The 26,375-nt window shown below is 40.2% G+C and overlaps 2 protein-coding genes across 4 annotated transcripts in view; one reads left to right on the top strand and one right to left on the bottom strand.

Moving 5' to 3' along the window:
* LOC134667113 (coiled-coil domain-containing protein 40) overlaps window positions 1-9,992 on the bottom strand; it is a 37,143-nt gene extending 27,151 nt beyond the window's left edge. Inside the window, exons 1-9 of the mRNA XM_063524396.1 lie at window positions 9,869-9,992; window positions 8,721-8,909; window positions 8,006-8,121; window positions 7,260-7,398; window positions 6,159-6,245; window positions 5,706-5,838; window positions 5,120-5,277; window positions 4,868-4,981; window positions 1,943-2,073 (exon numbers count right to left, since the gene is read on the bottom strand). Of these exons, the coding sequence (XP_063380466.1) occupies window positions 1,943-2,073; window positions 4,868-4,981; window positions 5,120-5,277; window positions 5,706-5,838; window positions 6,159-6,245; window positions 7,260-7,398; window positions 8,006-8,121; window positions 8,721-8,903 (1,061 nt within the window). The 5' untranslated portion in view covers window positions 8,904-8,909; window positions 9,869-9,992. The remainder of the gene's footprint in view (window positions 1-1,942; window positions 2,074-4,867; window positions 4,982-5,119; window positions 5,278-5,705; window positions 5,839-6,158; window positions 6,246-7,259; window positions 7,399-8,005; window positions 8,122-8,720; window positions 8,910-9,868) is intronic.
* Window positions 9,993-10,072: 80 nt separating this feature from the next.
* On the top strand, window positions 10,073-24,616 carry LOC134667585 (intraflagellar transport protein 56). Of its 3 annotated transcripts, XM_063525018.1 has the most exons (13): window positions 10,073-10,123; window positions 12,579-12,701; window positions 13,816-13,999; window positions 14,617-14,672; window positions 15,204-15,379; window positions 16,619-16,681; window positions 17,339-17,485; window positions 18,401-18,524; window positions 20,289-20,468; window positions 20,990-21,187; window positions 22,005-22,160; window positions 23,053-23,159; window positions 24,333-24,616. In XM_063525018.1, exons 1-13 carry the CDS (start codon window positions 10,121-10,123, stop codon window positions 24,532-24,534), a joined length of 1,719 nt encoding a protein of 572 aa, XP_063381088.1. In that variant the 5' UTR covers window positions 10,073-10,120; the 3' UTR covers window positions 24,535-24,616. The 3 variants fall into 3 exon arrangements, with proteins under 3 accessions (XP_063381088.1, XP_063381089.1, XP_063381090.1); XM_063525019.1 differs by lacking the exon at window positions 16,619-16,681 and having other exon boundaries at window positions 24,333-24,613; XM_063525020.1 differs by lacking the exons at window positions 10,073-10,123; window positions 12,579-12,701 and adding an exon at window positions 12,780-12,803 and having other exon boundaries at window positions 24,333-24,615.
* Window positions 24,617-26,375: the final 1,759 nt, after the last annotated feature.

The raw sequence follows: 26,375 nt of genomic DNA, 5'->3' as shown, positions 1-26,375 counted from the left end.
TGTATGTTTATCATGTTCTGCACGAGCATCTGACAATGATGGCTTCTTGTTGACCATCCAGAAGAGAAGTGTATGGTTTGTTATTTACTCTGTTCCCAGGCATTATTTACGGTCGTAAAGTATTACGACCATTAATAATTAATATGACGTTCGTTTCAATACAAAATGCTCAACTTTGTTCTGGGCCCAAGTGCAGTTACATATCTCACAGCTGTATCTAAATAGGAATCACGATGACCTGAAATAATAGGATATAATTAGCAAAATTGGCATGTTCCTAATATAGTAGTATAAGTATGTAGTACAATATCCAAACAATGGTGACAAGCCGGTAGAAAGCACCCACTGGGTGTTAAGCTACCTTTAGCAATGGACGCTTGTAACGATTTTATGAATCCAATCTTCTTACAAATCGAATCAGTTAAAATATAGATGATGTAGGTAACTTACATTTGTATTTTTGCTCCCTTGATTTCAGCCAAGTTATGGTTGGAGTTGGATGCTATATGAATACATACTCCAATAAAACTAAGTTATATTATATAACTTAGGCAGATTTCTGGAATCAGCTTTCTCAAATGTATAGCGTAGGTATTTTGAAATTAATGATTCAAAATAAACGAGTTTTCCATTCCAGACGATTGTTATTTATAGAAACACGTGACACTGACATTGTCGACAGGTGACATTACAATCAATTGACAATGACAACTATTTTTTTAATGCTTGTTGTTGCTTGTGCATTATCCTAATCAGCCGACGACATGTAATTTACGAGAAGTCGTATCTCATATTTTCAATAAATTATAAATATTCAACCGAGCCACGAATTACTAAATCATTCAAATAGGTATCTTAAATTAACCTATATTTTCAGAAAATAAAATAAAAATGGGGGTCTAAAAAAAATGAACAATCCTAATTAAGTATGCAAATCGGATGATAATGCAATATTATGATAACATGGACCTGATCTGATGATGGAGACAGGAGGTGGCCATGGGAACTTTATCGCATTAAACCCTAACTAATTGTGTTAGGGTACCTATATTATAATTGTCTCGATGGATCTAATACAATAATAATTGGCTGTGGAAAGAAAAATACATTCAGCGATAAAAGCTTATACCAAAAATTGTTTTATTTTGCCGTAATTTATTCCCCATTTCAATATTTTATACTGATAGAGCAATGTCCATTATAGGGGGCCCATTACTGGATCCACGTCCATTACCGGGGGCCCATTACTGGAACTTTGGTGTCCATGACTGGAGAAAAAAAGCATAGTTTTAATTTGTTAAATATGTGGAAACTAATTGCAGTATCTTTGATACAACACGCCTAAAACATGAAAGACGGATAGGACTTTCATTTTTTAACACGCTAAGCGGTAGACCATTTACATGTATAAGGGAAATATCATAAATACTCCAAATTTCCTCTTAAATGTCTCATGACTGGTGCTGTTACTATATGACCTAAACATTTAACAGGTTTGAGTAAATGGTTCTTGTTAATATACAAGGGTATAATCCTACCTCTATGGACTACATGAGAACGGGAGTTGTCAATAGGAATTCTCAGCTAATTCCGCATAGGCAATGACAAAACCTATCCTATAAGACAAATGGGAATAACGCTTTTTAGTGGATTCTGGAAGAAAAAGACCATAGACTTTGTCAGCTATCTATGTAGCGCGATTCTGCACCAAGGATCTTTCAAAATCAGAAAAAATGAATTTACAATAAATTGTTTTATCTTACGAGACAAGAGCCGTCTACGAAAGTATTCGCCGCGATTGTTCAGTCTTTATTCAGTTGATAGAGCGGTGCACCGGTGCACACATCTAGTAGAGCTGTGCGGAGTTGAGTATAGTTGTATTCGATTCTCGCTCGAGGTGATGATTTGTTTTCGATTTTACTTCATTACTCTATTTACTCACTTGTAGTCGTCCCGGACAGAGTCGAACACCTTGTCTCGCTGCGAGATGTTGACGAGCACGGAGTTCCAGAGCGCCACCAGACGCCGCTTCTCCAGCTCCAGGTCTTCCAGCTCCGTCGAGTATGCTGTCACCTGGAAAGGCACGGTATCGTCTTGGGTCGTCCCATTCGTTTTTCGTCAAGTTCTTAAATTAGTCCTATTCTGCTTTCGTCACTCATTCTACATTGAAAGCCACCGACGATTGTGACGAATGTAGAATGAGTGACGAAAGCAGATTAGGACTAATTTAAGAACTTGCCGAAAAACGAATGGGACGACCCAAGACGATACCAAAGGCACATCGAGACTGTTGAAAAATCTATAAATATACACCCTGTTTTTTTTGATTTCCGTTAATTTCAATGGTGCATTCCTGAGCTTAAATCAAGTAACTTTCTCAAAGACACCGATATTCTAATTAACTCCATTTCGGAGATAATCATTAATTTTTTTTATCTCTAAGGCCTCTAAGGCCACCAAGTGGATGCCGCAAAAGAAGCGCGGACGTGGCAGGCCCAGACGGAGATGGCGGGATGACTTGGACGCCTTCATCAGTGGCTGGCCGGAGAAGGCACTACAACGGGAGTCATGGAAATCAGGGGGAGAGGCCTTTGCCCAGCAGTGGGACACCACAACAGGCTAACAAAAAAAAAAGGCCTCTACAAGTGTGTACACTTGCCTTAGGGCCGGTTTACATATTGATTAGTGTTTAGAATGAGTTCATACATTTGCTACTAAACTTAAGTACAATCTCGGGTCGATCGATGTACGAAATGACATTGATATGTCACAGACTTCAATTGTTTTGTTGAGTTAAATGTAATGCCCATGTTACAACAACGCTATATGCTACATTTAATTACTTTTTAAACTTATTTTTTTTCCTAAAAAAAGCTCAAAAAACATATTTTTTTAAGATATAACTATGCCATTTAGTTCTTTTAAACGTACTTAACCATACCCCGAAGTTAACGGAATTCAATAAAAACACGGTGTAGACCAGGCCGCGTAGCCAAGATGCCGATCGCTTACGCTCCGTAGCGATCGAAACGCAACTGTCACTGTCGCACTAATATGGATGAGTGATAGAGAGACATTATACTTTTCGTTGTCGAAGCGATAGCGATTGTAACCTTGGCTAGGCCGGCAGGTAGGGAAAGGCTACGTTGAAAACTCTGAGGGTAATTGCAATTTGGTCACTAAGCTCGGTGATGGATGAATGATGATGTGAAACCTTCTATCTGCCACAGAAGACATTTTGTCGCACCATTCGAGTTTCTGTTTAAGATTGCTTGAAACTCAATATCCCTACTCGCGGAAATACTAACTATAACTAATATTCTGCATAATGCCATTATGCAACCAAATATAGTAGTGTACCCTATAATGGGCGTGGAACCAGTAATGGGACAAAAAACCACAAATCCTCTAACATAAGTGTCTAAAAGTAGTTTATAAACACTGCCTGTATATTATCATAAATAAGAGTCCAAGAGCTGTTTCCGTTTGAATTTTTATTAAATTTGGTAGTTTTTTAAGAAATTGGCGTCAACCCAAAAGTTGTCGTGTCACTGAAAAAAAATACCACTACGAATTCTTAACAACTTCGCTAAGAGAGGTGAGTTAATTTATTAAATTTTAATTAATTAATACTTGATGAAAACTAGAATGTGTTTTGTTAATTGCATTTACCATGAGATAAGGTATACAACATACTATGTTGTGACTCCACAGATGTAAAAAAATAGTGGTATTTGACCCAATCCCATTATAGGAGCCGTAAAACTGCATACCTCCTATAATGGGACAATTTACATAATGATGCTTGCCATGCCATAATATCATATTTAAACAATACAGAAGTAAAATGTAGTTACGAAATATGTCAACCAGGAGGTATGCTCGGACTTCGGATAAATTAATATCGTTTTTCCAAACTTTCATATCTTGCCCTGTTAGTTAGTGTGGGTCAAATCTTGGTAGCCGAATTTGAGCCACTTTCCGATTGAGTTGAAATTTTGTATTCGTAATTAAATATGCAAATCGGATGATAATGCAATATTATGATAACATGGACCAGATCTGATGACCTATTTCAATATTTTATACTGATAGAGCAGTGTCCATTACTGGGGGGCCCATCACTGGAGCGTATGGTGTCCATGACTGGAGAAAAAAAGCATAGTTTTAATTTGTTAAGTACGTGGAAACTCATCGCAGTATCTTTGATACAACACGCCTGAAACATGAAAGACGGATAGGACTTTCATCTTTTAATACGTTAAGCGGTAGACCATTTACATGTATTAGGGCAATATCACAAATACTCCAAATTCCCTCTTAAATGTCCCATGACTGGTGCTGTTACTATATTTAAATGTTATGTTTTTCTTTAAGACGAAACAGGAGCTGAGTTTTAAATATTTTAGGTAAATATACCCGTCTCGCTAACGGAAGCGGCTCCTAAAACTAGTGCGATAAGGACAAGGCGAAAAATCCTGCATAAAAATCTCAATAATCGAGGTTTCGTACTCGACTGTTTCCTCCTCTAAAACTTAACCAATCGTAGCCAAATTTGGAAATCTAAATGATTATGAAAGTAGCTGTGTCGGACCGTTTTGCTTTTTTGGCTAATTGATATCAGTTTTGATTACTACGCCTCTCATTGCGGCATAGTCAACGAGGCCATTTTCGCCATTGTTGAAGGGCAAAACGGTCCGACACAGATATTGACAAAACTAATCTGTGTTGGAAAAATCAGTGCTCTAGCATCACAACCCACGGAGGAAACAGTCGAGTACGTTTGTATGGAGAAATGACCACTCCAGTTGGCACTCTAAAAATTAAATGATAGGGGCAGATTATATTGGCAAATTTCTAAGCGTACCCTGTCATTAATTATTTCCATCTCATTGTTCTTGATCTCGAACTGCTTTTTGAACATCTCCAGCTTGGACTCCAGTTTCCAGACCTCGTTGCTTAGACCGTAGATCACCATGTCCTGCAAATAAGTAGTTTTTATCATAAATATGTAGTAATATCCCTTCTACAGGAAACTGCCGATCTCTCAATCTCTTGTTTCTTGTGAGTGTGAAGTATGATGTATGACACCATAATAGTACATCTCTCTCTAACTCACCAGCTGTCTCTTCTCGTCAGCCATCGTCTTCTTCTCAGCTCTCATCTTGTCAGACATTCGCTGTTTGACCGTGAGTTCTGACTCTGTCTCCTCGCGCCACGCTTCGAGCTGTCGGCAGAGCGATGTCAGTGCCTCCATTTCTTCTATTGCTTCTCGTTCTGTATTAAAAACCATATTACTGAGAAATATGTTCTTCATTACTATTACATTTATCAACTTCTTTCATGTTTAATAGAACATCATAATCACGTGAATAATGTTCAAGGATCATTTCAACTGGCAATATTAGTCCCATAGACTCTGGTGGCCTAGCGGCGAGGACGTGTGACTTTCTCGGCTCGAACGAATAGTTTCTCAGCACCAGCCCTTATGTGAGAATTATCATTGGCGGCATTTACCAACCACTATTCAGTGAAGGGAAACACCGTGTGGAAAACCTGCATACCTCATCCGCGAAGAAATTCAAATGTGTCTGTGAAGGCCCCAGCCAACATTGTGTCCGCGTGGGGACTATAGCTAAAGCCCTCTCGTGTATGGCAGAGGCCTTAACTCAATGGCGGCGGTAAAGGGATAACTTTATACGTACCTGCGATCATGTTCTGTTCCAGCTTCTCCTTAGCCCGCTTGTAGTTCTCCGTGGACTCCTGCGCACGCTTCTCGGCTGCGATTCTGAGCTCCCTGTTCTTGGTGATGGTTGCCTCGTACTCTTCTATCAGGGTCTGCAACATTGCATCAAGTAATCTACATGTTTTGGAGCAGCGATCGATAGTTCTTACGCCTGCAGTGAAAGGCACTTGAATTGTAAGTTGCATAGGGTTAACTTTGAAAGCGGGGTAATTTCGAAATAATTTAGGAAAGCAGAAAATCAGCGCCGTTGGCAACGCTTATTAGTCGTGCCAACCACGTTCGACGTGTTGTCTCCCTGCCACACTTAAGTACGAATTTACAAGTGCGACAGAGAGGTAACACGTCGAACGTGATTCGAGGTAGGCCCTCTGCTTATGCATATTTTACTAGTTTAATAAATTAATTATCTTACCCTTTGCGCATTAGTGTCGTGGTCGCTTCTGTAGATGTTTTCCAAGTCTTGATCATACGCCAACTTACTCAAGCGCAGCTTGTCTTTCTGTCAATAAACTTAGTGTCATATTAATCAACATTAAGTGACTAAAAAGAGGACATGGCTTTTCTGAGCTAGCTCCGCTAGTTTTGCCAGGCGTGGCTCACTCCGCGATTTCGTCGCTTTGCAACAGGTAGCTACATTTATTTCCGTTCCACGCCAATTTTGGTGGCTATTAGCCATAAGCCGCGCGTGGCGCTGTCGCCACCTAGCGGCCATACCTGTCCTGATCGTAAGAGACGCGTTTTGTTAGAGTCTTCTGTACCTATAGTACTATTATTTATTATGTGGTTTTGTGTCAGTCTTCTACACCTGCAGTACACATGGGAATCATTATATACCGCTAATAGGTTAGCGGTAACTTTCAGGGCAGCCTGAATAAGGGATCCCTTTCCTACAGACAGTGGAAAATTGGACCATTCTCATCATAAATATATGTATGTAAATAAATAAATATTATGGGACATATTTACACAAACGGACTAAGCCCCACGGTAAGCTCAAGAAGGCTTGTGTTGCGGGTACTCAGACAACGATAGATATAATATATAAATACTTAAATACATAGAAACACAACCATGACTCAGGAACAAATATTTGTGTCATCACACAAATAAATGCCCTTACCGGGATTCGAACCCGGGACCATCGGCTTCATAGGCAGGGTCACTACCCAGTAGGCCAGATCGGTTGTCAAATCATGTCCATAAACATACCAGCTCTAGTATCTCCTCAGCTGCGATAGTGTTCTCTTTCGCTAGGAATTGCCTGAGTGAGGCCTGGAACTGCTGTTTGAGGCGTAGACTCCAGCACAGCTGTCATGGCGCCTACGTCGCGGTGTGACAGACAGAAGTATGATTATACATACGAGTTCCAGGATCTCCTCGACTGCGATAGCGTTCTCCTTCTCCAGGAACTGCTTGAGTGAGGCCTGGAACTGCTGTTTGAGGCATGGACTCCAGCACAGCTGTCATGGCGCCCACGTCGCGGTGTGACAGACAGAAGTATGATTATACATACGAGTTCCAGGATCTCCTCAGCTGCGATAGCATTCTCCTTCTCAAGGAACTGCTTAAGCGAGGCCTGGAACTTCTGCATGAGCGGGTGCGTGGACTCCAGCACAGCTGGCATGGCGCCCACGTCGCGGTTCCTGCGCCATCTGTTGGTATCAAAAAGCGTTACTATGAGAGTCGACGTCTGAAGTAATTATAATGACCGTGATGATTAGACATAGGTGAATTTGTCTTGTTAGGTCTGATTTACATGTGAAATAATTATCTTATCATAGTTAGTTAATAATCAATCGCACAACAATCAATGTAGCAATTATGGCATGTCCCTAACAGAACCGTATATCTTCACCAACTCTTAGTATAACTGGACCATCAAAATGGCTGCCACCGCCCTTCCTCTACGATGACACTGCATGGCTGTTAGAGCTGTCAGAAAATATTTTAGATGTTATTATAAATAAAAAAACCGTCAGCCGGTTGTACCTATAGCGGTGGAAACACCGTCAGCTACTTGCATAAACACGTAAAAAATAAGCGCTGTACCATTTTATTATATAGCATCTAAACTATTATCTGACAAAGTATCAAGCGGGAGGCGATGACTGACGATATTTGCTTCTGGCCCGTGGTCTACTGGATCACATCGTCGCCAAAGCCGGTAGTTTACAACTCGGCAGCTGGATCCTTCAACTAATAATGTAGCTGCTCTGACCACATGAGCATAAAGCTCTCTACATGTATCAGAAGACTCACTCATCGACCGCCTCTCTGCCTGCCTTCCTGCAGTGGCATTGCTCCGGAGGGCAGCTGCAGCATTTACACAAGCCGTCTTCGAACTGCGGCGTCACGCACTCACACACCTCTGGTACCTGTTAAAAAAAGTAAAAAGTATTTATTTTCAAGAATATGGGTTACAGATTATGACAGGGGTCTCCGCACTAGGCTTTGCCTGTATCGCGGGGAACCTCGCACGATACTGTAGAAGTATAATCAACGTCTTATACTTATAATACCTAACATTTTGCAGCAGGCCATACGCTTATAAGGCGGATCACTCACGTAATTTTGATGGAATTCCGTTCGACAAATTTCGATCAATTAGGTATGCAGTGGGATGCAGGTGCAAAAGTGCAGAGGAAGAAGATCATTATTGATCGAATATTGACTAAAAATATGTGTGACGAGAAAGATTTAAATCTTTGTTTATTGAATGAAACAGATCCGTTACTTTAACTACATACACCGCACTTAAAGAAATATTTATGTACAGTATAACCGCAGTCAGGTGTGGACATTAAAGCTTACGTGTGGATATATGAGGGTCTCATGTTTGTACATGAGACAGTGCTCCTCATGGATCACGATGTCGCGCTCATCTCTGGGGCACACGCAGTGCGGGGACAGCAGACGCGGCGTGGATTCTTTGTCTTCAGTACAACCGCAGTCAGGTGTGGACATTAAAGCTTACGTGTGGGTAAATGAGGGTCTCATGTTTGTACATGAGACAGTGCTCTTCATGGATCACGATGTCGCGCTCATCTCTAGGGCACTCGCAGTGCGGGGACAGCAGACGCGGCGTGGATTCTTTGTCCTCAGTACAACCGCAGTCAGGTGTGGACGGCCGGCTTGTGCCGCTTGTGGACTGAGACATGGTGATCTATGAAAATATAATACACATTTTATTTCATTTTAGATATCCCGATGGCACAAATAGAGTATGTAATCAATGTAAAGAAAACATGATCACGGTTATTATTCTAACTCCTCAAATACCTCTCTAACTCCATAAATAGGTACTGAATATTTTAATGTGTATATGCAAAACTATAAGGTGGTGGTACTGGTGCTCGACGAGGTCCCAGTACATGTCATCTTGAAACTTAAGTCATTGTCAATAGAGGTGACAGCAGGGTGACATTTATTGGGCATTAGCATGTCGAGCACTACTACCATCACCTTATATAGTGCCTGTATTTTAGCAATAGCAAAATTAAGTAAAACTTCGATTTGCCGTGTATGACTGTATGTGGACTTACCCTCTTATTCATAAACGTTTACTAAAGTTGACTAGCCGATAATAATCGTTTGTCCCTTTCCGACGTATTGGTATGATGGAAAGAGACAAACGATTATTATCGGCTTGTCAACTTTAGTAAACGTTTATGAGTAAGGGGGTTAGAGCATAAGCGCTGCGAGCTGCGACAGAATTTACATAGTAACTAGTTAATAATCTGTGGACAGAATCTCGCGCGCGAGGTAGACTACTTGTCTTTCTTTAAGTAGTAGGTATATTATTAATTAGAGAGGGACGGGTAGCCTACCTCGCGGGCGGAATACTGTCGCGGCGTTCCTGTGCTAAGCATACTGCTCTAGAGTACCTATGTAGGAACTTACCGAAGCATTACAACTAATAGGTGAGACACAACATTGCTTTAAAATGTCAATCAATTGCTTGACTGGCAGATATGCCTTATGGCCTAAGTCATCAATTTTTACCCTTAATTTTATTTTAACGAATAAAGGTAGGTAAATTAAATAAATCACAATGTTAATCCTAAAGGTATGACGGGTATAATGTTAAATGTTAAACTATACACTCCTTTTTTTGGTACTTACCTACAGTTATATGAACACAAATCTTCCAAATAACTACAATAAATAACACACAAAGAAATAATCCACAATTTTATCAAAATGATTTTCATTAGCTTCTCAACGTGCGTTTCCCAGCAACTGTTTTCGTTCAAATTGACAAAACTTTTCGCGCGAAGCGTTGCCATGGCAACGCGGGTGGCGACTTTATGTCAACAAATGTCTGTCGGGTGTTTAGAGGTGAAACGCATGTAAAACAGTGAAATATCGTGAAAAATGGTAAGTCTATGTATCTTTAGTAGGTACCCAATTAATACATATTATATATACGTACTAAGTTGCTAACTACACAGTATACTTCAATTGATTTAAAGGTACCTACTTTTTTTACGGTGGATAGTTGAATATTGGAATTGAGCAAAATATAAGGTCCTGACTTGATCCCACTTTTTTTACTAGCTTCTGCCCGCTTACCTTGCCTGCGTAGAGTATATAGGTAGAGTTAGACCAAGAAAAGTCTGCAGCAATTTTGATAGCCCACGCAATGCAAGTGTTATTTATACGTCATTCATAATTGCATAGAAGTTTGACGTTTAAAATAACACCTACACTGCGGTTACATATCAGAATACCGAAAACTGATTTACCTAATGTTGAATCACCTATGCTTGATTCACCTATTTTTAAATTACCTATCGATCATTTTACCTAAACATTGACTAACCTAAGTTTATAATACCTAAGCTCAAATAACCTAATGGACGAAACACCTAATGCACGATGTACCTAATGCACGTTTTACCTATTGCACGTTTCACCTAAAGCTATTATACCTAATGCACGAATCACCTATAGCTGATATACCTAATGGACGATACACCTAAAGCTGATATACCTAATGAACGATGTACCTAAACTTGATTTACCTAATGGACGAAATACTTAAAACTGTTAAACCTATCGCACGAAATACCTAAAGTTGATATACTTCCTGCACGAATTACCTAATGTCGATATGCCTAATGCACGGAATACCTAAAGTCTATATACCTAGAACAAAATTCATATCATTTTGCCGAATGATCAAGTGGCAATTCCACCCAATAATTCGTATAATTTCCCAATATTACAATAGAAACTGTTTGTTCGGATAACAACTTAAAAATACACTTTTTGAAACGCTACTTTTAGGTAGTAGAATGATTTTGTAAGTCTGATACAAAATTAGTTATCTTATCAAAAACTAAATTTTTGTAAATTAACATCATGACGATGAAATAAAAGTCGGTTTTGGCACTGTTTGGTCGCAGTTAACCTAACACGCTCCTCCTCGCTTTACTCGTCGTCGCACCTATCTCGACTCTGGCAAATAACTAGACCTTATATTATAATAAAAAATAGTTAGCCAATTGAATGATTTGGCTATAAAATGTATACTAAATGTTGTATGCCCTAGTAATATTCTACTAAACAATAATTATATTTTTTATTTTAGGTACATATTTCGTTCATTAAGTGCATCGACTTCAGGTATTTCGTGCATTAGGTGTATCGAATTTAGGTATTTCGTTCATTAGGTATGTTAACTTTAGGTAATTCGATCATTAGGTATACCGACTTTAGGTAATTCGTGCAGTAGGTATGTTAACTTTAGGCAATTCGATCATTAGGTATACCGAGTTTAGGTATTTCGTGCATTAGGTATATCAACATTAGGTGTTTCGTGTATTAGGTATATTAGCTTTAGGTATTTCGAGTATTAGGTGTTTCAACTTTAGGTGAATCGAGCATAGGTATTCTGAGCTTATGTAAACCAATTGTAGGTGAAACGTGCAATAGGTAATTCGTTCATTAGGCGTTATGAGCTTAGGTTAATTGATCAGTAGGTATTTAAAAAAATAGGTGAAACGAGCATAGGTGATTCAACATTAGGTAAATCGATTTTCGGTATTCTGATATGTAACCTACACTGCGTGGGCTATCAAAATCGCTGCAGAGTTTTCTTGGTCTAACTCTAGGTAATGATGATTTCCCCGGACTCTATCTTCATACCTAATTTCGTCTAAATCGTTTCAGCGGCTTAAGAGTGAAGATGACAGTATATTAGTAGGGATTAGGTACCTACCTAGGAGAATTTGTATGTATTCATTTATAAGCATCTTATTTTTTAAGTATGTAGGTAGATTAAAATATGATCTTACAGTAAATGAATTAGATTGAATAAGAAAAATCTAGATTTTTATTTGGGGCATTATCTATGAAAAGGGACCTTATTGTCGATGGCGCTTACGCCGCACAGCGTAGCGCGGCATTGTATTTATATTGGAGCATCGTTAATAATGGCGTAAGCGCCATCGACAATAAGGTCCCTTTTCATAGATAATGCCCCATTTTATTTCAAAGACATTTATCAACAAAGCCTCAAAAAAACGTAAGAGGTTTATAATAATTATAATAATAGGCTACTTTCCTACTAGTCAAATCAGCTTCTTTTTTAGAACTGTCAAAACGATTTGCTAATATGGAATTTATATGAAAACGAATATAGTGACGTCACGGTCAACTCACGTACTTTTTAAATTTCAATCGAAGTTATAAAATAGAAATTGTGCTTAAAAATAACTGATGTGACATCAGTGATGTCTATGGTTTTCTAATAATTATCTGGTGCTTTATTTCGTGCACAGGGTGAAATAATTTATTTTAAGTAGAGGAAACATCCCTATTCCAACAGATCCTGTCAAGATCGAAGCCTGCGACTGACAGCCGCGCCAGTAGCAGCTCAGTCAAGCATGTGCCGCAGCTTGAGGACTTCGTCGCGAAGCGGGACTATGTTGGGGCTCTCACGATGCTTGAGGTAAGACTATGTTGGGGCTCTCACGATGCTTGAGGTAAGACTATGTTGGGGCTCTCGCGATGCTTGAGGTAAGACTATGTTGGGGCTCTCACGATGCTTGAGGTAAGCCACACCGAATACATGCGTAGCTCCTCCAAACCCCAGGGGTATCACATACGCGATGTCAACCCTTAAAAATCCTACCGACTGCGCCATGTACACGCCATGTTTAGTAATATAACCATTTGTTGCTGACACTGAGTTTATATTATAATAATAGTAAATAATTACTTTGGCCCACTTGCACCATCCCACAAACCCGGGGTTAACAGTACAATTTGACACTGGATTTACGGTTTAACCGCTTAACCCTGGGTTAGTGGGATGGTGCAAGTGGGCCTTACACATGTGCCTTAAATCAATATCTAGGTATCTACCGGTGCGGCGCGCTCATTCTTTCTTCCGTGGGTAAATCCAATATGGCTTAAGTGGCTAACCCTAAAGTTACCCAGTTGCATTCTTCTTCAACAGCCTCTGTATTACTTAACAAATGCCTTGGGTCATAAACAGTCTGTAGTTGCGATCTGTTACAAGCATACATTACAGTAGGTACACCTTTTTTGAAGAACTATGTACCATCAGCCGTAGAAGTGCATGGCGACTTTATCAATTAATTCATTCGTAATTTCTCCTGCAATTTCGCAGCTTAGGTACTTTGTGCCCCCTCGAGGAAACCTCGGCATTACTAACCCGCGAGCATTTTTTGCGGCAAAAAATATCTTAAGCCTTACAGTATGTTGTAATTTGCTATGGTCAGTTAACAGAATCCCATGTGTAGCCTGATGTAATTTCGTCTACACTTTAGTTTTAGATACCTACTACTCGTACTTATAGTCTGTATTTAGGTATTTAAATAAAAGTAAACAAACAATTTGTACATTTCGGGTAGTTATAAAATTTATTGGTTAACCGACCAATTACAAAACTGCCTGGATCAGTCACTGAACGACCTGACTTTAACCTACATTATTTGAGCGTCTAATGTTTTCATCTACCCTCAATTTCTGGGTAGATATTGTTTACTTTTATTTAAATACCTAAAAATACAGAGTATAACTCAACGAACAAATTGCAGTTCCTCAAGCACGAAGGCAATACGGAGGTGTGGCCTGACGTGTGGGCTGCGTGGTGTTACTTCCACCTCGGCGAGTATCGGCATGCACTCGACGCGTACAAGCGCGTACTGGCGCGCACTCCGCTCGACCCGCTCATCGCTGATACTGGACGAATGGATCTCGCTGTCTGCTACTTCTACCTGGGTTAGTGTGCCTTTACTACTGGGTGAATACACAGAGAAATATAGTAAGACAAGAGTGCTCACTCCATACCAAAAATATTAGTATTTTCATAGTCGACATCTATCATCGAGTAGCGGAATTATCAGTACTTGCCAACAGATGTAGCGGCGACCGAAAAATCTAATGCTCAACAATTGTCAGCCAATATTATGAACGGATTAACCGGAACTCTATTTTCAACTTCTTCTGCTTCTAATATTAGTTGTAAATTGTTGTTCAATACAATTTTCGTGGGTCGCCACTCGAGAGACATCTAGTATCGAGTAGCGGTACTGATAATTCCGCTACTCGATGTTAGATGTCGACTATGAAAATACTAATATTTTTGGTACCAAAACTGATGTATGGAGTGAGCACTCTTGTCTTACTATATTTCTCTATGGTGAATATGAACGCACTTCTCATCGCACACATACTCGTATCTTTATAAAGATCTTATCCAAGAGAAAATGTGTTGGACCTAAGACGTTTCCTTGTGGTATTCCAAAAGATTCCGATTCAAGTTTACCTCCACACGATTTTATGAAATAACGTGTGCGGTATGAAATAAAAGCAAATAAACACTTCTTTTTGCGTAGGAATGTACAAGGAGTCTCAAGAGGCTGTGGAGGAAGCACCGAATTGCGCACTCAAGGTAAACGAACTAAATGTATATTTAACATTTTATCAATACACTGTGATTAAAGTCGGATGGGTGGTGGGTAAGAACAACGGGGAAAGAGGGATACTTGTAAGGGATTGTCATTTTGTTTGTATACCTAATAAATAAACTATTCTATTTCTTTTACCTCATCATTCTCCAATGATTGTGACGAGATAAATTTCGACAGTTCTTTATTAAAGAGTCGTCCCATACCTAATAAGAATTATGTAGCAATGTCGCATGTTCCTATATAACCAGGGCCGTCTTTAACTATGCTGGGCACATAAGAATTTGGGGCCCTTTCGGAAAGTAATTCGGAAATAAAGTGGAGGCAATTTTTACTACTATGATCTTCTATTTAATATGGGTAATCAACTAATCAAATATACTGTTACTGTCTGTCCTTCGGGCCCCCTGAGGATGGGGGCCCTGGGCACGGGCCCCGTGTGCCCTTATGGTAAAGACTGTGAATAACATAATGCTTCGACCCTGCACGTATTTATAGAACTCTTTAATCTTCAGACCCGTCTCCAGTTCCACCTGGCCCACAAGCTCGGGGACGAGGAGACACTGATGAGTGCGCACGCGGCGCTCCGCGACGTGCCCGAGGACCAACTCAGCTTAGCCTCTGTGCACTACCTGCGCGCGCACTACCAGGAGGCCATCGATGTTTACAAGAAGCTTCTGCTGGAGAAGAGGTATAATAGCTTTCGTTCAGAGTCCTATCTTCAGCACCATTCTATAGGCGTATCCATTCATTTTTCATTCATTCATTGGCCTGTTACATCAATAAGGTGATGGTCTAAACAGCGTCTATATTAAGAGTGCGGCACTTCCGCAAATCCAGATTAGTCAATTTTACGCCAATCTGATTCAATTGCCCGATCGAATCAGGAGGTGCGGAGGCAAATACCAATTTGGCTCGCCGAATTTAACCGCTGATAATGACCGATATTACCGATAAAATGAGGTGCGGATGCAAGAATACCAATTTGTGAGGCCATTTTCGTTCTGGGGCATTTCTTCAATTTAGAGGGCTCTAATATCACCATAAATCTAAAATTGGAGATTGACGCCAATTTCATTTCTGATCGAATCTACCGATTTAATCAGTCCCATCTGGATACCTTTATACGTGCCAGTGCTGGGAACAAACTATAGAAGAGGGTTTGAGCTATATATCGGTTTTCAACGATAGTTTCAACGATAGCTAATGCACTACCACAGACATAGACACACACACACACATAGAGAGAGTGTATATGCTAGACTTATCTTAACAGGCGTTTGAAGGTTTCTTTACGATGATTTACAAGCTTTTTATAAACTTGCAATGTAACTGTGTAACTATGTTTGTACGGGTCAAATCTTACATCGTTGTAACTTCCAATCGATCGCTGCTAGTGTTTATAACAGTAATGGTATTATAATTATATGTTAATTTACGGATAGCACATGGGGTTTTTTAGGTTTCCGTAGCCAAAATGGTATAAACTGTTGCCTTACACTCATTTTAAGTGCAGATACCTACTAATCGTTATTTGAAAGTACGAAGGTTAGATTATGAATTTATGACATCATAGTAGTAGAGGGCATTGCATTGACATTGTTTGTGCCTAATTATTATGTGTCTGCAGTGCATGCCCTGCATAAGCAAATAGGTATAAATGACTATCTGAGTTATATAATCCAATCTCTTATAGCATAGACTTGGGGTCTCGCGCTAAAGCATATAAATATATCTACAGATTTGAAGAAAGGATGTTCATTACTTATATGACGTTTTTGTGAGTGGAACTTGGGAAGGACTTATTATCAATTATTAATAATAGTTTTAAAAGGTCTTTGAGTTCTCCAAGTGAAGATGAAGGTACCTAACGTTCATCTTGTAGCCCAGTGTCTCGGCTGCGGGCTATTAATGATTATAACATTTACAGATATTATAAATACCAAGACGATGACGAAACGGATTGGATTAAACTATTGCCGTATGAATCAGGGTAACTTAAGCTTACATACCTAGATAAACATCTATCTATATCTATATCTTCAAGTATCTATACAACACTGTAGATGGGTCAAACACATCTAAATAAAGTATTTCCACTACACCTGTAAGTAAACAAGCGGAATGCATTTTTCAGTAATTGAGACCCAAAAAAATGTTATATTTGTATCCTGGACGTGAACTTTTTTCGACAACAGGGACATTTTTCTAAAATAACTATGTTTGACCCTAATATTGAAATACTTAGGTATCCGTAGGCACATATAAATATTTAGATTTAAAGATAAATTTAGTAGAGTCATAACATAATCATAACTATTAGGTACATTATTCAGTAGTAGGGTAGTTTAGAGCAACCAGAAAGTAATATTCGATGTATAAGTTAAAATCTTCCGTAGTTTTTGACATAAACGGCGGTTGCATCATCATCATCATCATCATATCAGCCAGAGGACGTCCACTGCTGGACATAGGCCTCCCCCAAAGAGTGCCACAATGACCGGTATTGCACCACCCGCATGCAGCGGACTCCCGCGACCTTCACCAGGTCATCAGTCCACCTTGTGGGGGGTCTAACCACCATAATTCGTCACATAAAAATGTCAAGCAATCCCCCTGATATATTTAACCGATTGCGTTGTTCTTCTAGGGCATACATGGCCCTGAATGTGTACGTGGCCCTGTGCTACTACAAGCTGGACTACTACGACGTGTCCCAGGAGGTGCTGGGGGTGTATCTGGCGCAGCACCCCACCTCCACCGTCGCTGGCAACCTGAAGGCCTGCAATCTCTTCAGGTGATGGACCAATTTTGACCAGCACGGATATGATGGTCGTTCTTGTCTACTTGACAGCGTGATACAACGGTGTCCGTCACTTTCTATCCCACGGTGTTAAAATGTGACAGTTATTTTATCACGTGGATAAAGATGGATAAACCTATCCATAATACGCCGGCAGGATGATTCAATATGATTTCCTTCATTGACGTACAATATCTAAGGATGGGCCTTACGGGCACTAAAAATGGTACTAGTTCTGCGGTGTTACTCACGAATTCCAGCCAATCGTGCAGTCTAAAGCAACTAGTTGCGACCAATAGCGCGCGTAATGCAAACTCGTCAACCAATCGCGCGCGTGACGCGAATTCATCAACCAATCGCGTTGTAGCGGTTTCACACCGCTGTACTGGCCCCTGTCATATCTCATTATTATTGTCCGTAAAGCCAGTCCCTAGATATCTATGTCAATGATTTCCTTCCAAAAGTTTGTTTGAAAGTGAAGTATTAAAAAGGTAATAAAGATGTAGCGCATAATTGTTTTCCATCGTATTTTCTCGGAAACTTAGTCTGAAAAAACCTCGTCAACTTTGTCAATCTCGGTACTTTTTGTACCGAGACTGACTGAAATAGCAAGACGTGTTCATACGTTTCCGTAAAAAATACGATGGAAAATAATTATGCACTATAGGTACATTTGTATCCCTGTATAAGTCCCTGTATGAGTCACTGACCCGTAATCATAGCGCATGTCTAACATCAGAAATCATGCACTCAGCGCTAAGAAAAATCAAAAGTGTTTGACTGTGATTTGACAGGCACGATTACGATTTCCGCGGTACGTACCTACGCTGCACCGCATAAATCGAAATTTCGCTGTAGGCCTGCAATAAAGCGCTGTCCTTACCCATTTTTCAACTGTTTATCGAACAGGCTGTACAATGGGAAGGCGGCCGAGAACGAGCTGAAGCAGATCGCGTCGGAGCAGCATACGTTCGGACAGGACCTCGTCAAGCACAACCTCGTCGTGTTCCGGAATGGAGAGGGAGCGCTGAAGGTATGGTTCCTTTTTTACGGAAGAGACATATAAGTATACAAGGTGTAACATGAGGAAACCGAATAATTTAACTCACGCATTTCTGAGGTCAAAAGAATGAAAAAATGTAATATGAGTTTAAGTAAATTTCGCCAAAAAAAAAAATTTTTTTTTGTTTTGTTTTTTCAATTTTTTGATGTATTTGTACATAAAAAATAAATGTTATCGGTAAACTTGTTACTTAAAATTGAATTTTACATTTTTTTTTCGTAAAACCTTCTTTTTGCAAAGTGTTACTTGTCACTTTTTTACATCTATCAATAAGGATATTTAGACTACGTCCTATAGCAGCAACATTACCATCAAAAAAGCCTTTTACATCATGTAACAACAGAAACTTGTTTATTTTTAAATTAATATTATCTCTGAAACTATTAGGCGTTTTAAAAAAAAAGTTTATAGGACATTTTTGTCTCTAAATATGATCAGGAATACGCTGTTAAAATTATTCGGTTTACTCATGTTACACCGTGTATAAGTACGATTCCTTTTTTACGTAAGAGACACGACATCTTCTTCTCATGGGAGCCTGGGGTCCGCTTTGCAACTAATCCCGTGAATTGACGTAGGCACTAGTTTATACGGAAGCGACTGCCATCTGACCTTCCAAGCCAGAGGGTAAACTAGGCCTTATTGGGATGAGTCCGGTTTCCTCACGATGTTTTTCTTCCTGTGTGTGTGATGTGTCCGTTTACGTAAGAGACACATATATAAATACTTATATAAGTACGAGTCACTGAAACTGAAGATGTCACTTTCAGAATTCGACTCAATCCAAACCCTTCTTACCTAATTAATGACAAATCACTAAAATAGATAGAAGCGTTGGTAGACAAGCGGTTAGGGCGTGCGGCTTTCAATCATCAGGACGACTGTTCAAACCCTGGCTTGTACCAAGAGTTGTCTGAATTTAATCACTACTCACTGGCGTTCAAAAGTGTATTTACCGGTCGCTCTTCAGTGAAGGAATTAATTTAAACACTGTGAGGAAACCGGACTAATCTCAATAAGGCCTAGTTTATACCTTCTAGGTTAGGTCAGAGACAATTGCTTTCGTAAAAACTAGTGTCTACACCAATTCTTAAGGCCCCAGTACACAGTGGTGAAGGATGGTCCATGCCGCGCCTGAACATCTACGTGATATAGGCCTAAAGTTGCGCATTGCAAAGCATGGCTTGGCATGGACCATCCTTGACCACTGTGTACTGGAGCCACAGACAAAACATCCTCTAGACTGAGCATAGTCGCGCTACCCCCTCTGCCACGCATACGGTAATATTACTCCATGTTCGTGTCGAAAATGTGATTGTGTGGGTATCGTCTTGAGTGGTCCCATGCCTTTTTCGTCAAGTTCTTAAATTAGTCCTGTTGCTTTCGTCACTTATTCTACATTGAAAGCCACCGACGATTGTGACGAATATAGAATGAGTGACGAAAGCAGAATAGGACTAATTTAAGAACTTGACGAAAAACGAATGGGACGACCCAAGACGATACCATTGTGTGACGTCCGTGTCTTTGAACGGACCAATCATGGCACGGGACTTCGCTCACCTCGTCCCGCGCACCCCCGCATTTTAGGCATCATCGGTTGTATGAAATAATTTCTCTAAACTCGGTCTAGAGGATTCCTAGTTTATAACTGGAGCCTTTAGGATTAGTTACCAAGGGCACCCCATAACCCGTAAACGGGATAAGAGCAAGCGGCCGATGACTGATTTCCAGGTGTTGCCTGAGCTGGTGGACGTGGTCCCCGAGGCGCGGCTGAACCTGGCCGGCTACCGGCTCCGCGCCCGCGACGCGCTGGAGGCGCGCGCCCTGCTGGAGCCCCTGCAGCCCACCTCGCCGCTGCACTACATCCTGCGCGCCGTCGTGGCCGTGCGCCTCTACAACGACACCGGGGATGTGAGTACACGCCCGGTGACGCGAATACATCAAAATCATGTCAAACGATATAAGTAATTAAAATTGGTTTAAATAAGACAACATGAATCTCTCCGAATGATCCCGGCTCGTCCAGGCCGCGTAGCCAACATGCCAATCGCTTACGCTCCGTAGCGATCGAAACACAACTGTTAAATAGGCCAGCAGATAAGATTTTCGATATCTATGTACGCAATATCATTTGATGTTTTCCGTTGCTTATTCAGTGAAAAAAAAAACCACTGATCCAAATGAGTAGGTAGTAGTAGTAGTAGTAGTAAACACTTTATTCCACAAAACAAGTACATAACACAGAGATAATACAGTATTATGTACAAAAACAGAAATGTGTGTATGAGGTCTCCCCTCTGTCGGTCAGAGATGGCGGTCGTTTTTGTACAACCCAAACGCTTTTGTTATTTGGTTGACTTGTGCCAATTCTATTTGATTGTCGAGTGGAGCTCAGTCTCCCTAAGTTATGAAAACGTTTTTGTTCCATTCAGGAGGAGCAGATGAAGCTGGCCCAGCAGAGCTACCACCTGGTGGGCAGCTCGGCGTCGGAGTGCGACACCATCCCCGGCCGGCAGTGCATGGCCTCCTCCTACTTCCTCGCGGCGCACTTCGAGGAGGTGCTGGTCTACCTCAACTCCATCAAGAGCTTCTTCGTCAATGATGATACCTTCAACTTTAACTATGCTCAGGTTAGTTTATTGGTGTTCTCGTTTGTGCCCGGAAAAAAGGCCATTCTTCGAACCTAGTGAGCATGTGAATTTTATGTGAACAGGAGCTCTGTTATTTCAGACAAGGTGGCGAACCAGCAGGAATTTATCATGTGGAAGCTCCAAAACTAGGTACTCAATGTCCAAACCAGGTGGGATATTGGAAGAAGCATCCCCAGGCAAAGTCCATAAGTTGTAAGCGATGCAACCCTATCCGGTCCCATATTGGGATACCCTCCTCCAATTGAGGGGGGATTTAAATCTTCTCGAGGCAGAGGTGTAGGGTAGGGTTGGAGCCGGTGTAGCTTTATTTGACGTTCATAAGCACATTGTAGTAATGCCTACTTGAATAATAAACTAGGTATCTTTATCAACTGTGTCCTCTGGTGCAAAGAGAATAGATAGTATAGAGGGGTCCTGTCATAGTAAATTTTGTAGTCACTGTAAATTTACTGCCATCTATATATCGACACACGACTAAAACTCAAAATAAACACGTATAAAATTATCAAAATAGTGTATATAAATGGATAAATAATTTTATTATTTTTATATTATTCTGATCCATGTTCATTCTTTGATATCTATGTTAAAATTGTTAAATATGAAACGGTGTCGTCACGCCATCTAGCCGAGCATAGGCCAAAGGTGTGTGCGCCATCTATCCGAGAATGACTTTTTCTTGATTTCCGAGGCACGTTTATTTCTTAGTCATCTTATACGAAGTTACATATGTCTTTGTCTGGTGCTTCTGATAATTTGTGTTACATTATTAGAGAAATGGATCATTTGTTAATAGGCTAAAGTGGCGACGGGATTGTACCGGGAGGCGGAGGAGTGCCTCCTAGCCATCCAGGACGACGCCATGCGGAGCTCCTTCACCTACCTGGCGTGCCTGTGTCGCTGCCACATCATGAACAAGGACGCTCATCTCGCCTGGGACATCTGTGCTAAGGTCACATAACCTCCTAAGGTCCAAGGTCCTATCTATAGTACCTTTTCAGTTCGATGAAATTTAAATCCTATTCAATTGGAACAAAGTCGCTTTTCCTTTGTTTTTTGTTCAATTTTCCAACAACGCAAGATCAACACTATTTCCTACTATATATAGGTTTAAATTTCAGTGGCAAGTTTTGGATTTTGGATTTGTATGGCTGGGTCTTAGGCGGATATTAACACACAAAGGCTCGTGTCACGAGAAAAGAGACGTGATAGTCACATTGAACCTTTTAGGCGGCTGTCAGCGGTTACGGTTATCTATTGATTGGGCGAGTTTTTATGCATGCGAGCAGATATCCGTATAATCGGGGTAAGGGGGTACTATAGTCTTATCTAGAAACACTTAGCGCCACTTGTACCATCCCACTCACCCAGGGTTAACCGAATAAACCTGGAGTTACCATGGTTACCAGTACAATTTGACACTGGATTAACAGTTTAACCGCTTAATCCCGGGTTAGTGGGATGGTACAAGAGGCGCTTAGGGTATAAACAATTCTGTCATCGCACTTTCTCGCCGCTGATCGAACAACTCTCTAAAACAGGGCTATAACCGCGAAAATCGAAGTTCGCAAATTGCGGGCATTTTTCTCTGTCACTCTAATTACGCCTTCATTGGAGTAAAAGAGAAAGTCCCCGCAATTTGCGAATTTCGGTTTTGGCGGTAGCCCCTCAGACATTAGCTATGTAAATCTGCGGGCTCAGCACGGTTCCATTTTTATCGACTATCACTATGCGCGTCCCTTTCGCACTTACATACTTGTTAGAACGTGACAGGCATGGTGACAAGGGATAAAAACGCGACCGTGCTAAGCCGCCTGATATTCATCCATGCGTCCGTGTAACAGGCGGCGGGCACTCCGGACAGCTTCGCCCTGCTTCAGCTTGTGGCCAATGACAGCTACAGGATGGGGCAGTTCCTGGTCGCTGCCAAGGCCTTCCACATGCTTGACAAGTACATCCAATCATACACTTATAATAACTTCGCTTCGCTCTTTCTCCATTTATTAACTCGAATTTTAGGGTTTCGTACCCTAAGGGTGAAACGGGACCCTATTACTAAGACTCCGCTGTCTGATGTCCGTCCGTCCGTCTGTCACCAGGCTGTATCTCACGAACCGTGAAATTTTCACAGGTGATGTATTTCTGTTGCCGCTATAACAACAAATACTAAAAAGTACGGAACCCTGTGGTGGTGGGCGAGTCCGACTCGCACTTGCCCGGTTTTTACGTAACTACTAAATCAACCAACTCATAACGATAACGCAGCATTAATGTTTCCCATCACTAATGGTGGTCCCACCAAACCAAGCGTGTCTGTACCCAAACTAAATTCGGACGTGATAGAGGTCTTAGGGACAAAGGTTAGGAATAACCGGGTAAGTGCGAGTCGGACTCGCGCACGAATGGTTCCGTACCATAATGCAAAAAAAAAAAAGCAAAATAAAAAACGGTCACCCATCCAAGTACTGACCCCTCCCGACGTTGCTTAACTTTGGTCAAAAATCACGTTTTGTTGTATGGGAGCCCCATTTAAATCTTTATTTTATTCTGTTTTTAGTATTTGTTGTTATAGCGGCAACAGAAATACATCATCTGTGAAAATTTCAACTGTCTAGCTATCACGGTTCGTGAGATACAGCCTGGTGACAGACGGACGGACGGACGGACGGACAGCGAAGTCTTAGTAATAGGGTCCCGTTTTACCCTTTGGGTACGGAACCCTAAAAACGATTCTGGTCTTACAATTTGTTAAGATTCTCATCTTGTTTTGACAAGACTCGGGCTGACAGAGTCGTCTCATTCAATGACATCAATAACAATTGTTTAATTCAGAATCGGCCTCAGGATCTATTTGTCTATTGATTTTAATAATTAGAAGGGTTCGTGGAACGCGATATAGTTCCATTATTTTTACCTCGTCCCACATTTCAGCTGGGTTGCATCATCACCAGCAACTTCACTAGACAATGATTGTGTATAGTCAGTAGCAGAAGTTCCTAAGCGGGTGAGATGTTCAAAATTACCTTGACACGCTCATTATGAACACCTGGCCCGCTTAGGAACTTCCGCTGCTGACTGTAAAAAGCGCGAGAATTTAAAGTGTTGAACGTTGAAATGACTTCAGACTGGACGGCGGCCCCGAGATGTGGGAGGGGCTGCGCGGCGCGGTGTGCGGCTGCGCGCAGGCCGCCGCCGCGGGCCGCGCGGGCGCCGCCGCCGAGCTGCGCGACGCGCTGCAGCTGCTGCGCGCCACCCGCGCGCCGCGCGCCGACCACATCCTGCGCCCTATAGCGCGCTGGGCGCAGCAGAATAGGATACCAGTTTAATAAATGTTTCAAACAAGATTTTTTTTATTCACTTAAAGCAAGCGTAAAAGCGTCTCGAGAAGGGGAGCGCTTGGAGGTGTTAGTACATTTAAGTATTAAGGTAAGTACCCCTATTAACGACCCCATTAAAATTGGCATTAATTACCGCGGTATGTACAAAATAGCATTTAATAAGAAAGCTCATTAACTTTCTTTGAATCTAAGAAAACAGAAATAAAGCCTTGTCTTTTGACTGTCGAATAAGTATAACATTACTACGAAAACATCACACAAACAAATCTAAAAACGTAAACTAGCGTATCAAGAGCGCAAGATTTGGTTGCTCCATACTAACACGCAACACCTCAAGTAAGTAAACGCGTATTCTATTTAGTGATTAGCATAATAATGGTAAATATTATGGAAAGACTAAGACTTGAGATTGATTCTTAGTTATTATTTTTATAATTCCCAAATACTTTATTTGCGATATTTGCTCGCCAATAGGGAAAAAAATAGGAAATTAAAAACCTCGGTGTTAGGTTCCATTTTCTTTGTGTGACACCTAATTTCGAGGTATACCTCGGTAATAACGGAAACGGTATTTTAGATTCGAGCGATCTTATATTCATATATAAATGCACATTTTCTTGACTTTTGATGTTATTGAATTATTTAACCACCTATAAAACTAAAGAGCTATTAACGTGGTATGAAATCTATGCAAAAACTCTTAATTTTGATTACAATTTTAGACACCTTCTCAAACGTTTTCTTAGAAACCCTTATGTGAGAAACTCGTTCAAGTATTGATATAAAAACAGAAGTATGGTTATAAAGTTTATTTTAACCATTGTTTTGTAATATTTGGAATCATCCATATTGATCGTATTAAAAAAATACAAGATAACTATTTATTTTGATTAGTCGTAAATGAGTTTTAAAATTATTTGAATTGAACCGTTTAACGATGGTCAGAAAAGACATCACTCGGTAATAAGCTGTATGAGAACCTAATACAGACCCAACCAAAACTTTCATAGCTTCGAAATTAATAGGTTCTTAAAATACCTAATACTTTTGATACTCTTTTGTATACCAGGTACATATATATATATATATATATATATATATATATATATATATATATATAATTATATATATATATATAAAGGTTCTTAAAATTCAAGGGCCGAAGACAGGCCAAGGATTTTCAGACCTAATGTTGTACCGTTGCACACAAAATTTTTTATAAGTCAGCAAACTTAAAATGATATATAAAGTCAAAGTAAATATTGGTTTTTAGATCTTTGCCTAGAAAATAGATTTTTTTTAATACAACTCTTGGCTATTGTGATATTTCTGATCATATAGACAAAGGATACGGCCCCCTACGCACCGCGCTTCAAATGTAGCTGGTTTAGATATCACTGGCAGTCAATTTAATCGACAAATAGAAGTGTTGGAGTAGAAAAATATATTTTATGTTACCTATATATAAAATAGACACACAACACAAACATACAACATTACATTACACAGATCTTGTATATGTATTGTGTAGAATATAATTGTGATAGCTTGAACGTTTTGGCGCAATTTGCCCTCCACGTCCGGTTGAAATAATAAAGTACCTATTTATTTAACGTAGATAGGTAATAAATTAAACCAGAATTTCGACAGCATCACACTTGCTCGTAAAGGGTACCACGATGTTTTAGCGTTAAAGGATCCAACTATTTCTAATATAAATTCAATAATTAAATAAGTCTTATAATATGAAAAGCGTAGGTATTGAATATACTATATTTTATCCATTATTGTCAAATAAATAATATTTATCATAATTATGGAACTAAAAA

The sequence above is a fragment of the Cydia fagiglandana genome, chromosome 9 (assembly GCF_963556715.1).
Source record: "Cydia fagiglandana chromosome 9, ilCydFagi1.1, whole genome shotgun sequence".
In the NCBI taxonomy this organism is placed as follows: Eukaryota; Metazoa; Arthropoda; class Insecta; order Lepidoptera; family Tortricidae; genus Cydia; species Cydia fagiglandana.
Note: the sequence above shows the minus strand (reverse complement) of the source record. Positions and strands in the feature narration are given on the sequence as shown.

Bases quoted from the DNA above. Each gene is read 5' to 3' on its own strand.
- LOC134667585 (XM_063525018.1), top strand. The intron at 17,486-18,400 runs GTGATGGACCAA...TTTATCGAACAG, and splicing joins AAGGCCTGCAATCTCTTCAG to GCTGTACAATGGGAAGGCGG. The intron at 18,525-20,288 runs GTATGGTTCCTT...ACTGATTTCCAG, and splicing joins ATGGAGAGGGAGCGCTGAAG to GTGTTGCCTGAGCTGGTGGA.